At 38.3% G+C, this 13,073-nt stretch overlaps 1 protein-coding gene across 5 annotated transcripts in view; it reads right to left on the minus strand.

Annotated features, from left to right (window-relative positions):
• Window positions 1-13,073, minus strand: part of NR1H4 (nuclear receptor subfamily 1 group H member 4) — a 75,329-nt gene that overhangs the window by 44,738 nt on the left and 17,518 nt on the right. For 2 of the 5 annotated variants that reach the window (XM_058741655.1, XM_058741656.1), the window contains exon 2: window positions 12,172-12,303. In XM_058741655.1, coding sequence (XP_058597638.1) covers window positions 12,172-12,250 — 79 coding nt within the window. In that variant the 5' untranslated portion in view covers window positions 12,251-12,303. Of the gene's footprint in view, window positions 1-3,154; window positions 3,291-12,171; window positions 12,304-13,073 lie in introns of those variants that run through there. The other 3 variants (XM_058741653.1, XM_058741652.1, XM_058741657.1) reach the window with 2 other exon arrangements.

The raw sequence follows: 13,073 nt of genomic DNA on the forward strand, positions 1-13,073 counted from the left end.
TATATACTGAACACTTGTTATTTGACAGGAACTGTGCTAGACTCTGAGGATACAACAGTGAACAAGATAGAGATAATACAGACACAAAAGGCCCATCCCTTCTCTGTGCATGTGTTTGTGTGTGGAGAGATGTCAAGGGACAAAAACAAGTAAATGAATACCAGAACTTTGTGATAGGACTTTTCACATCAGATGTGGAAGGGGCAGAGAGGTAAGTCAACTTTAAAATATGCTTTCTTGGGGCGCCCGGGTGGCTCAGTCGGTTGAGCGTCTGACTTCGGCTCAGGTCATGATCTCACGGTCCGTGAGTTCGAGCCCCGCGTCGGGCTCTGGGCTGACAGCTCAGAGCCTGGAGCCTGCTTCGGATTCTGTGTCTCCCTCTCTCTCTGCCCCTCCCCGACTCATGCTCTGTCTCTCTCTGTCTCAGAAATAAATAAACATTAAAAAATAATAATAATAAAAAAAAATAAAATAAATAAAATAAAATATGCTTTCTAAAAAGGTGCATTTATTTCTACTTTAATACAATTTAAAGGGAATATATATATGTATGTGTGTGTGTATTATACATACATTCATACATATATATGTATTTGTATGTACATATATATGCGTATATATATGTACATATGTATGCGTATATATATGTACATATGTATGTATATAACACATATATTTGGATTTATCAGTGCTTTTCTGGAATCAGTCTAACAAGGAGAGGGACAATTTGGATTCCTTTATGACAGGGAATGTTCCCTGAGAGTTTAGAAAGAGCTTTTAAATGACAACACATGAATAGACATCAGGGGAGTCTGAGATCCCCTGCAAAAGGAAAGCAAAACTCTTTTGGGTAGAGTCTTTAGCATTTAATAGTTTTTCTAAAGGAGTAGAATCTGACCGAATTTTGTGAGATGATGGAAATGTTTTATACCTACCAATATGGTAGCCACTAACCATATGAGAATGTGGCTAGTGATATTGAGAAACTGAGTTTGAAGTTGTATTTAATTTTAAATGATTGAAATTTAAAAATTTGTGGCCACATGTGCCTAGTGCCTACCATATTAGACCATACCTCTCCAAGGAGTGTGTGATTGAATCCTTGGGTACCCAAATGGGAGAATCAGGTTCATGTAATAATGATGGCACTTTGCCATGATCTCAGTTTGTTTCTGAAGAGCCTGGAAAGCGTTCACATTATATCCATTATTTTACTCCTGGTACTATTTTACTCTTGACCATAGTAAACATTTCATGACTGCTTGTTAAAATGTTTCATGCATGGAAAAATTGCCTTCTATGCCTTCCTTTATTTCCTAATCCATTGTTTCTTAACTTAGATGATATGGCTTCATTTGTAAGCTGTCTGCCATTCCTGGCCTTTGTGATGTTGGTGCCTTTCCCTGGCTTGCCAGCTGACCACCTCCTCTGTGAGGCCTGTCCTAGCTCCCCTCGATTAATCTCCCCTAGAATTAATCTCACCTACTGTCTGTACACACCTCTATTGCAGCGCTTAGAAGCATGGACTATTGTTTGACTTGTTTACAGGCTTATCTTCCACGCTAAACTTGAAGTTTAGTGACATACAGGTTTACCAGGGCCCTTCTGCATGCACAAATCTGGATTCAATTCACCTGCAATTTGCTAGATGTATGAATCTGGGAAAGACATTGAACTTTTTTAAGCTTCTCTTCCTTCCTTTATAATGTGGAATAAACAACCTGGGTGAGAGGTTGTAGTACAGGTAAGCTAAGGCAAAGAACATAAACTGCATAGTGCTGGATATAGCATAAACATTCAATACATTTTTTAAAATTTTTTAATGTTTTATTCATTTTCTGAGAAAGAGAGAGAGAGAGAGAGAAAGCGAGCAGGGGAGGGGCAGAGAGAGACAGAGGGAGACACAGAATCCAAAGCAGGCTCCACGGCCCGGAGCCTGATGTGGGGCTCAAACTCATGAACCATGAGATCATGACCTGAGCTATAGTCAGACATTTAACTGACTGAGCAACCCAGGCACCCTTCAATACATTTTTTATTGTGTGGTTAGCCAGTGAACTCTTTGGGGAATATATTAGGTTATATTCCTCTCCTCTTTTTTTTTTTTTTTTTTTCATTCCTGGCACCTTACACACAGCCTGACACAGTACGCCTAATAAATGTCTCTTAAATGGAAATAGTGGAAAATTTGCTTCTCCTGCCTTTCAACTAACTTCCTAAGTACAATGCCAGTCACTTTTGAACATCATATTTAAATAAAATGTTATGCTGCCATGTCTACAATCAGAAATAGGCTCAAAATTATAATTATTGTAAATATGATTAGAATTTCTCTTTTAACTGAAAATTTAAAATGTAAGAGTCTGTTTTGAGAAGAATATTAAAATAGACAATATTACATTATACAGTCTATGTTTTAATTATAATCTGTGCTTTGCTTCAGAGAAAACAAACAGCCTAGGCCTAAAGCTGAACTCTTTGCTCATCTAATTTTCCACAGACTTGGGAGAAATCAGCTGTGAAACTAGTTCAGTACATCGATGTTTCTCAATCTCTTTTTATTTTTCTCACCACAACAATAGTTTGAAATACATCTTATATCATGACCCCTGTATACACACAAACATATGTAGAACTAATTGAAACAAAATTTCTATGAAATAACACTTACCCCTACTTCTTGAAGTACACTCTGACATTTCTATTCTATTCTACTCCTATTCTATTCTAGTCTAGTCTAGTCTAATTTTTAATACTGGTTATAAGCCCCAAATAGACTTCATGATCCACTGGGGTCTAAGACATGCCATTTTTAAAACACTGCATTAAATAATGCACTTCAAAGTGTTTTTTCAAGTGTCTACAGGCATTATTGTTAGAACTGTCTAGTGTTTAACTTGAAAAAATCTTGCTCATTTTACATAATATTCAATGAAGAATCTTAGGAAAAAATACTTAGATTTTATCTCAATGAGATATTCACCTGCCTCGAATCCTAAAAAATCACCCCACCCCAAATTCTCACCCAGTCTTCTGGCTCTGACTGAGACATCTTTGACATAGATCTGTTGCTAAAATCTCAAACAAAAGCCCCCACACTTGCTCAGCCCAGTTGTGTAAATTTGACCAAGAGCAATTGTGAACAGTATCCTACCTTTATCAGGCTTCATGCTCATCATTTCCATGACAAATCTTGATGATGTGTGGCTATGGCGAGGACTACTTTGAATTGGATATTCTAACCCCTGAAACTGCATTACCATTCTTAGCTTATTCACAGCAACTGAAAATGAGACCAGGTAAGGAGTGACAGAGGCCAGAGGTTGTATGGTTTACTGATTAACTTCATTACAGAGCAGAATATTTGTAAATGTTTATGAGAAAAGTCCTCGATGCCAAGTTGCCTAGTAAACTGGAAACCAGACTCTTAGCTTAATTTTGGGGAGTACTTTCCAGTTTCAGAACTTAATATGTAGAATAGATTTCTGGTCAGTGGCCCTAAAAGTGGATTTGGGATCAATTGACATGCTCTAGGTCTTGACATTTGTTCCTATCAAAAGACTACAGAATAATTTAATTTTATGATGTCAGGAAACAATAAAGCATAATGCTTAACAGTATAAGGCCAATTGATCTGGGTTTATATCCAGTGTTATTGGTGGAATTGTGTCCCACCCCCCCCCCCACCAAATTGGTATGTTGAAGTCCTAACCTCATCATGTGACATTATTTGGAGAGAGGGTTTTTATAGAGGCAATCAAGTTAAAATGCAATCATGAAGGTGATCCCTTATCCCATATAACTGGTGTCCTTATATAAATGGGAAATTTAGACACAGAGACAGTATGAAGAGACACAGGGATCTACAAGCCAAGGAGAGAAACCAGGAACATACCCTTCCCTCACAGCCTCCAGAAAGAATCAACCCTGCCAACACCTTGATTTTGGACTTTTAGCTTCAGGAATAGTGAAACAATCCATTTCTGTTGTTTAATCCACCCAGTCTGGGACTTCATTAAAGCATCCTTAGCAAACTAATACATCCAGTCTCCCTTGGTACTCACTAGCTCCGTGGACCATGGACCAATTCCTGAACCATTTTCTGCCTCCATTTCCTCATCTATAAAGTGGGACTTATAACCATAAAATCTCATAGAGTTAGTATGAGGATTAAAGAAGATAATATTGATGAAATGCTTAGCACAGTGGGTGGATACATTACATTGATGTTATGATTCTTCATCTTTGGACTCAGGTTGTAGGGTGGCTTGCTTACTGAGTAGAAATAGTTTCTACAGCACAACTGGTGGATATCAAGCTTGTGACTGTTGCTTATTTTTTGGAAGAGAGGGCTCTAGAATAGGAATTGGTAGGACTAGGGTTAAGCTCACATTTAATGCAATCAGACACCCTGTATAACCTTAGGCCAGTCTCTCAGCTTCTCTGGGCCTCATTTGTCTACATCAACAGATGGTAAAACATAGATAATAATTCCTGCCCTACTTCCCTCATAGACTTGTTGTGAAGATAAAAACGCAATAAATATGAAAGCTGTTTCAAAGGCAATAGTGATCTGTACAAATGCAGTCATCATTGCCAAGACATTTCAACAGCTTTCACGTGTTTACAAAGTGGTTCCACATGCATTACCTCATTTGATCCTTCTCACATCCTCTGAGGAAGGTATTATATCTGAGGCCCACTATATTCTGCCCTATTTTACAGACTCTACAAGGCAGTGACATTGAGTGATTTATCTAAAGTCATGCAGTTAGTGAGGGATGAAGTTAGGACTTTACCCCAGGTCTTCTGACTCAAAACCCCGTGGTTGAAAAACTGAGGCACACTTGCCCTAGTTGCCAAGAAAGGGAAAAGAGTGATAGTGCATGGGTATGTTTCAGTTCAGCTTGCCAAATCGCTTACCATTTGCAAAGCTATTCTCAGTCCTCAGTCTACTTCTGATTTCATTCTCCTCTCCTCACAACCCCAGAACTATCCTTGCCTTGAGAGGATCCTGGGTGGAAGAGCTACCCAAAGGATTTAACCAGGACAAATTATCTCTGACTTTTCAATTGTAATAATTCTCTACTGACTTTTTAACTGGTCAAACAAATGGGCTTCTTGCCCTCAGAAACTGCTATACTAACAAGGAAATGAGTAGGACAATTTAGCTGATCGGGGAAACAGTTGTTGCTGAGTGACATTCACACACAATATTCTCATAATAAGGCTGGTTGGATCCCTTTGCTTCTTTCTCAGTGATGACCAACTGCCTCATGTTATTTTTTTTAAAAAAACACATTATTCCCCTGCTGTTCTGTGCACTGAAATAGTAACCACTAGTCATATATGGCTACTTAAATTAAAATTAATTAAATTAAATTAGAATCAATTCCTCAGTTATGCTCATCTCATTTTAAGTGTTAATATATGGACAGTAGCAACTGCATTGGACAACGTAGATCTAGAACATTTCACCATCACAGAAAGTTCTATTGGTCCTATTGCATAAGGTACTTGGGAACAATGTGAATGATATATCCTTCCTGGTAAGTCGGAGAATGAGCTACGAAGCCTTGAAATTAGATAGTCCCAGGTTTTCTGAGAACTATCCTTTAGAGGAGACTTGACCAATAGACGCTGGGTGATGTAATCTCATTGGAAAGACCTCCCCTGAGAAGGCGAATGTGAGTGTTCTCTTAGCCTGGATCCTTAACCATCCAATTCTAATTCCTTGTCTTGATTATATTTTGGTTTCCACTTAACTACCTATGGAACTTTAAGCAGATCATTGAACTTTTTAAATCTCCATTTTCTCACCAGTAAAGGGGAATAGTAATGGTATACACCTCATAGGAGTGTTGTAAGAATTAATATTAATGGTGGGGCACCTGGGTGGCTCAGTCGGATAAACGTCCAACTTGGGCTCAGTTCATGATCTCATGGTTCATGGGTTGGAGCCCTGCATCGGGCTCTGTGCTGACAGCTCAGAGCCTGGAGCCTGCTTCGGATTCTGTGTCTCCCTCTCTCTATGCCTCTGCCATACTCGTGCTGTCTCTCTCTCTCTCTCTCAAAAATAAATAAAGCATTTTTAAAATTTTTAATAAAAAAATAAAAGAATTAATACTAATGGCAAATAGTTATAGAGTACTTGTGATGTGCCAGGCATTCTTCTGAGAACTTGATTAAATAAAGCAAGTCACTTGCATAAAGTTAAAGGACCACATACCAGTAAATGACAGAGATGGACTTGAATGCAGGAAGCTTGCTAACTAATATAGAATAAGTATGATATCTGACATATAGAAAGCACTCAAGAAATAGTAGCTGTTACCATTAGCACAATTCTTTTTATCCCTGTAAGTGTATAAATTTTCAATCTGATTTTATATTCAACCTTTCTCAGCTTGGTTATTCTGAGTGCCCTTGAGATTTGTTTCTTAGCCTACAAGGTTGAGCGCAAGGCCCTGGATGGCAATGGAGTCACCCACCAGTTAGCCACTTTGTAATTCTTCATCCCACTGCATGCCTTCTCCAAACTATTCAGCCCTATCAGAAGAAGCACTGTTTTGTCTACTCTATTTTGTAATAAGGAAAGTCCCTGTCAATACTTCTTTACCATCTTCCATTTCTAAACTCCACCAACAAGGGTTACCAGATCTGAGATTCCTGGGAGTGCAAAACCCAAAGACATGGTGAATTAATAAAAACTTAGATATTGCATAAATCTGCAGAAAAGATATGGGTAAGAAACAGTAGTGACACAATATTTACATTACACTAAAACAAAGCTCCCGATTTGTCTGAGCCAATGGTATCTTTTCATCTTCTGGAAACTTTCAGCTTCAATTTACCCATCACATCAGAACTACATTCACTTTAGTTGAACTCAGTGAGATTAAAAAAAAAAAAACAAACCTGAAGTGAAATGTCAGAAATATTCCACAAAACTGCATCTTAAGACCTTTAATTGTATTTTAAAACATCTGACTGACTCTGTAACACCTGAAAGATTCTTTTAATTTAAGCAAAAGACATAAGCAAGAATAAGATTCTAAAATGAATATATTTTAATAAAAATAGAACTACCCAGGGGCACCTGGGTGGCTCAGTCAGTTAAGCATATGACTTCGGCTCAGGACATGATCTCTCAGTTCATGAGTTCAAGCCCTGTGTCTAGCTCTATGATGCCAGCTCAGAGCCTGGAGCCTGCTTTGGATTCTGTGTCTCCCTCTCTCTCTGTACCTCCCCTGCTCACACTCTGTATATCTCTTTCTCTCAAAAATAAGTAATCATTTAAAAAAAATTTTTTTAATAAAAAAATAAAACTACCCAGAGAAAATGGACATAAACAGCTGAGGGCAGCACAAAGTAATGACAAATAGCTAAAGGAAAGGAATTATTTGGTATATGCCTCCTGCCACTTGCTGATCCTCATTCAAAATAGGGCTTTGGAAAGACTATTAGATACAAATGTAAAAATTAATATAAAAACACAGATTCCATAGCTATTGTTAGCAAAGCCATAATACCAAGATGAGACAGAACAAGTGTTTCCTTCCTTAGGGCACCTGGAAATTTATTTCCATGCTGTTGGGTTTTGTTGGCTCCTTGAAGATTCTTTGCATTCAACAATGTCAAGATAAATAGCACTTCCTTCCCTTAATGAGTAGGGTGGTGTTTATCATTTCAACAATTTAAATAGTAACAACTACCTTGAAAACTCTGGATTAATTATGTTGTGTGATGCCTTCAGGTTTACAAAAACAGTTTCAACACAGCCATTCAATTCTCCCAACAAGCTGTAATGTGTCATTATTATCCCCATTTACAAGGGAGAAAACTAAACTTCAGAGTGTCTCAATTGCCTCTTAGACTTTATTTCTTTAAATTTCATTGCTTATTTCCACTCACAATCAGTGAACTTTTCCCAATATCACTGAGCCAAAAGAACCAGAATTCACTGCACTAAGAACATTAGATATTGGAGCATAAGACAGTACCTTCTCTTGCTTATGCTGTCCTATTGTTAGAATGCTTTTTTATTCATCTGAAATTTTGTGATTTTTTGAGTTCTTAAGGCACAGTTTGGTAAAAGAATACATAGATTTTATTTAACATACCTATTCACCATGTCAAACTGTGGGAAGCTGTGGACTTTGTCATGATTACCTTTTATTGTGCACTAATTGCATAAAGATCCTGCCTTCTTCATTCATCAGAGAAGCCTTTCTCAACCCACTGAATTAATCTTTGACCAAGTTTCCTGGCTTATAGGATGTCCCAAAGGAAAGGAGACTTATCTCTTTTGGGTCACCATGTCCTTCCATTCCGAGTCCTATATGTGGATTGAGTTACCAATGAGCTAGATTCCCATCTGGATTTGTCAGGGATGTGTGGTAGCAGAATAAATTAAACGACCTCAGAAAGTGATTCCAGTCTCATCTCTACAATTCCATTCTGTCCCAGCTTCTTTCCTTCTTTTCTGCAAGAACCAGTTTAAGAAAACAGAATCTATAGAGCAAATCTGCCCCATCCCCCCTCCAAATCTTAGCCTTCCTTTGAATATTTAAACTGATTTAGCAGAAAAATCACATTAATACTGTGTGGCAGACCCCTCTGGTGGCAGTGTCACATCCTGAAGCCCACCCCTCATTTCAGTTGTAGCCACAGCAAGTGGTCACACATGAGCTCAGACTCACCTCATACTTAGTCTGTCATTTCAGGATCATGCTGCATATCTTTTTGCTTTCTGCTCAGAACTTCTCCAACACCATAGGAGGGAGACCACTTGGCCTGATTCCACTGGGAGTAATAAAGGCACAACCCACAAGTGCCAGGGAGTTCATGCCCCCAGGGGTGACCCTGTTGGTAACTGCCCCAGTCCCTGGTTCCTCGGAGGACAATCCTCTGTGCTACTCTCAGGGGAATCAAGATCCCCTTGTCCACAACAGGGACCCTCATAACTCATCTCATGTTGGTTTTCCTCTGTCCCTGTTTCATGACTCCAGTCTTTGATTTCTACAACCCAGGATCACCTCTCACATAAACTGCCTGTGCGCAAGTCCTTGCTTCAGGCTCCTGTCTTCAGGGTAACCATTTATACATGAGGAGATGCGCTCCCATCACCTTACCCAAAGCCTTCAGAAAGTAAGGGGTCCATAGCCATCTCTAGAAGAGGCTGAAAGTTCTCACTGCAGAGGTAATTAGTGTCACCAGTGCCCATTAGTGAGTACTTATCAGTATTTGCTATATAATCTTACCAGCACCTTCCCACTGTCTTAACATTGGGATTTTATTATGGCCTTTATAGTAACCTGCAGGAAGGAGGACCATGCCCAAGGCCACCTTTGAAGTCACGTCATGTGCCAGATAAGTGCCACTGAGTCCAGGTCACCGCTTTCTAGCACAACTATAGCAACTTGTGGATTCAGATGTTAAAACTAGACAGTGGTTCTAGAATTCTCCATCTAATCATCTCCTTTTACTCATGTTGGTTAATGGGGATGCAGGGTCCAAAACCAGTTGTCTAGACTCTTTTAATGACCCTAAATAAAAATGAAAAGACAAGGCCTTAAAGTCCATTGCAGACATTGGGCTTTTGCATTTACTATTTCCTCTGCCTAGAATGTTCTCCTTGGCTTCTTGTCTTTCAGTCTCAGCTCAATTGTCAACTCCTCAGAAACTTTCCTTGGCCACACCAGTTAGAGCAGTCCCATCCTTCCAGTTACTATGATATCACCCTGTTTTATTGTTTTCATAGCACTTACCACTACCTCATGTTATTTTGTTTATTTATTTATTTGTATGCTTATTGTGAGTCTACCCTCCACTAGGATCTTGCCTGTCTTTTTCCCTGCTTTATTCCAATGCCTGGTATATAGTTGGTACTCAATATTTGGGTGGAAGAAATGATAGCTATCCATATGCTATACAATTAACCTCACTTTCCTTTGTTGTAACAACATGATAGCTGGTTTTCATTACACAGACCATTGGAAAAGAGTTTCACTCTCCAGCTAGTTGAGTCCATGGGTTAATACTTCCGAGTCTCTAGCATATCTCAAAATCCAGGAGTGGTGAGTTAGGCACTGTGGGTTACTCATCCATGGGCCATAGTCTTTTCCCTGGTGCTCTGAATCCTAAGCTCAGGATGGGAAGCCCAAAGAATCCATCAGGCTCATCAGGAGACAAAAGAAGACGGGAGGAGGAATAAGGAAATTAAAATGAAAGTCTCCAGCCACCGCTTTGGTGTACCTTTAGCTCAGATATGTTGTGTGGAGTGAGACTGAGCTCCCAGGAGGAAACAGATGTGATAAAAATGCTTAGGGCCAGCTCTAGAACTTAATGGAGAAAAGGAAAGTGTGTCCCAATGGCCACACTGGATATTAATTTACCAGGAGAGAAGACCAGATGAAGATTTGAGGAAACTGCTCCAGTCAGGAATAACAGCTGTGCTGGTGGCTTATGTGTCTTATACTATGTATTCTCAGAAATCTTAAATGACTGTGTTAGGAAACAAATTAAGAATGTGCTCTAGCAAAGGAGAGCTGGAGGAAAAGCAACACTGAAAGCATGAGTTACAGTGCTTCCTCAAGCAGTCATTTCCAGATGCTTCTAACGTGACAGCACCTTCACAAATTTTTCTCTATCTGCTCACATCTTTTTCACCTCATGGCTGATGAGGTGAGCCTTCAATCTAATAATGTGCTTTCTCAGAGATCCTACCATGCAATCATAAAATTTCAGTGAAGTGAAAAAATAATCTTAAGTGGAATTTTCCTTAGTCTATGATATACATGTACAGTTTTAACTATCCTGTGAGTTCTGATTAGTAGGACAAAAATTATAAAGATGTCTATGCAGGTTGTTTTCAGGACTCATAAAAGGGTAGAACAGAAGTAAATGGTCATGTAAATGGACATGGAAGTAGGCACCGTTGTCTTTGAATGCATCCATAGGATGAAGAAACGCCAAATGGAAGAAATAAGATACAGCACTTATGTCCCAGAACTGGCATTTCATAAATAATTACTGCTGCCTTTGGTCTCTCTGAGAGTTACTGATAAATATCTCTTTTTCTCCCTAAACCTCTTTTCTCCTTCCCTTTTATTATTTATTAGTTGGTTCTTATTTAGCAAGTGCATACTAGGATTAGTAAAATATGGTCACTGCCCTTAAATGCTCTTATACTGTATGGTACAGGTAGATATGTAAACAGGTAATACAAATAATGACCTCTCCTTGGAAATGACCTGCTAAACCATTACACACTAAGATGCTAATGACTACTGGGTAATAGCATAAGCTATTAATTAATATTGTTCAAGGTTGTCTGCAAACAAATAGGCAAGGATGTCATGCCTTCAAATATTGCATTTTGTGGAATTATAAATGTTTGCATTTTCACTATCAGAGTCCATGGTCCATACTTTAATGTAGAGTAAAAAACTGGGAGCATCCAAGCCTCCCAGAAGGGCTATTATACAGAAGGGAATTATTTTAAGAGTGGCAGAAAGCTTCCCTGCCCCATCTAAAATATTGCTGCTGTTGAGTCTTTGCTGATGTTCTCAACTGAAACTATAATGAGAAGTTTTTTCATAAATGCATAAAGTGAAGCAATATATCATTTTATGGTATCATCTAGTTACAGATCTACTGAAAACAACTTAGTACAGATTGTCCTCAATCCAATTTAAATGACTAATCATGACACTGTGCCATATATCCCCCAGCATAGGAAGAAGAGTAGAAAGGAAACTTATTGCAGAACTATAACCTAAGCAACCCCAACCTTTTATAGGTATAATATTAAACCATAAGAAGCATGATTTCATACTCTAGTACATGCTATAATAATATCAGAATTAGCCTGGAACAGGAATCTGTTTCTACTCCCAGCTCTGTTAATTATCTAGCTTCATGGCCTTGAACAAGTCACAAAGCTCTCTTGCCTTGCAGCCCTCGACTATAAAAAAGAAGACCATCAGGCTCAATAAATCCAAGGTGTGATCTGCCTCTAACCTGGCATGGTATCTAATGTTTATTGAGTACTTAGATGGAACAAAAACTTTTCTGGGTTCTGTTGGATTCATCATCTAGGCTTTTTTCTCATGTATTTCCCAGTTGCACTTTATTTTCACTTATATTCAAATGAATTTGACAACTTACCAAATAAATTTTCAGAAAGAGAAAATTCATCCGTGACAGGTAAGTGGGAGTGTTCGATGAGATTCATTTTTGATCCCATCCAAAGTTCTATTTAAAATATCCCTTTGTTACAGTAGTCTTCAAAAGAAAACTCTGAAAGACAAATAAGTAGTAGAGTTTGAGGAAGGGTGGGGGCATAGATATTTAGTTAAAAGAGAGAGGGAGAAAGGGAGCGAGCTTATACACAAAATAGCAAATGGATCTGTTTGTAGACATTTTGCCAGAGCCTTTCTGTACATATCTGTTCTCAGTATTTATCATTTTTACCCATTTGAACTTACAAATGACCAGGATATGTGCTTTCAAAAGAGATACTCTGTAATGGATCTGGGAAAACACCATATGTTTTCATTTAAATTTCAGCACTTGAGAAATTTGTACAAGATTTGATGACATTTTGGTTGTGTCTTTATTTCTTTTACAAGTAGAAAAAAACAGAAACAAATAGAAAGGCTTTGATTAAAAATGGGATAAATCAATGACTTCATCTCTTAAACCTTATTCCTAAGTTGAACAGGTATTTCCAGACACAAAAGTGATTTAAGACCATTTCCTTCTGGAATTTTCTTTAGTAGGCACTATAGCAGCAAATCAAAAATTCACAAAATGTTCTCACAGGATCTTAATTTTTGCTTTTTAGAGAAAATTTCAGAGGCTTGCATTTTTCACTCTCAGGGTCTATCATGGTCTTCTATTTACATGGGATAGGAAAAAAAGTTATGGTAAAAGGAAAAATAATGGTAAATCTCACCAAAGTGTCTGAAGTTTCATACTGAGTAATGTCCAGAATGAATCCAAGAACCCAAGGGAAGCAATGTCCACTTTTAGTTATATCTTTAGGCCTTCCTTCCTTCCTTCCTTCC

This window comes from Neofelis nebulosa, chromosome 8 (assembly GCF_028018385.1).
Source record: "Neofelis nebulosa isolate mNeoNeb1 chromosome 8, mNeoNeb1.pri, whole genome shotgun sequence".
NCBI lineage: Eukaryota > Metazoa > Chordata > Mammalia > Carnivora > Felidae > Neofelis > Neofelis nebulosa.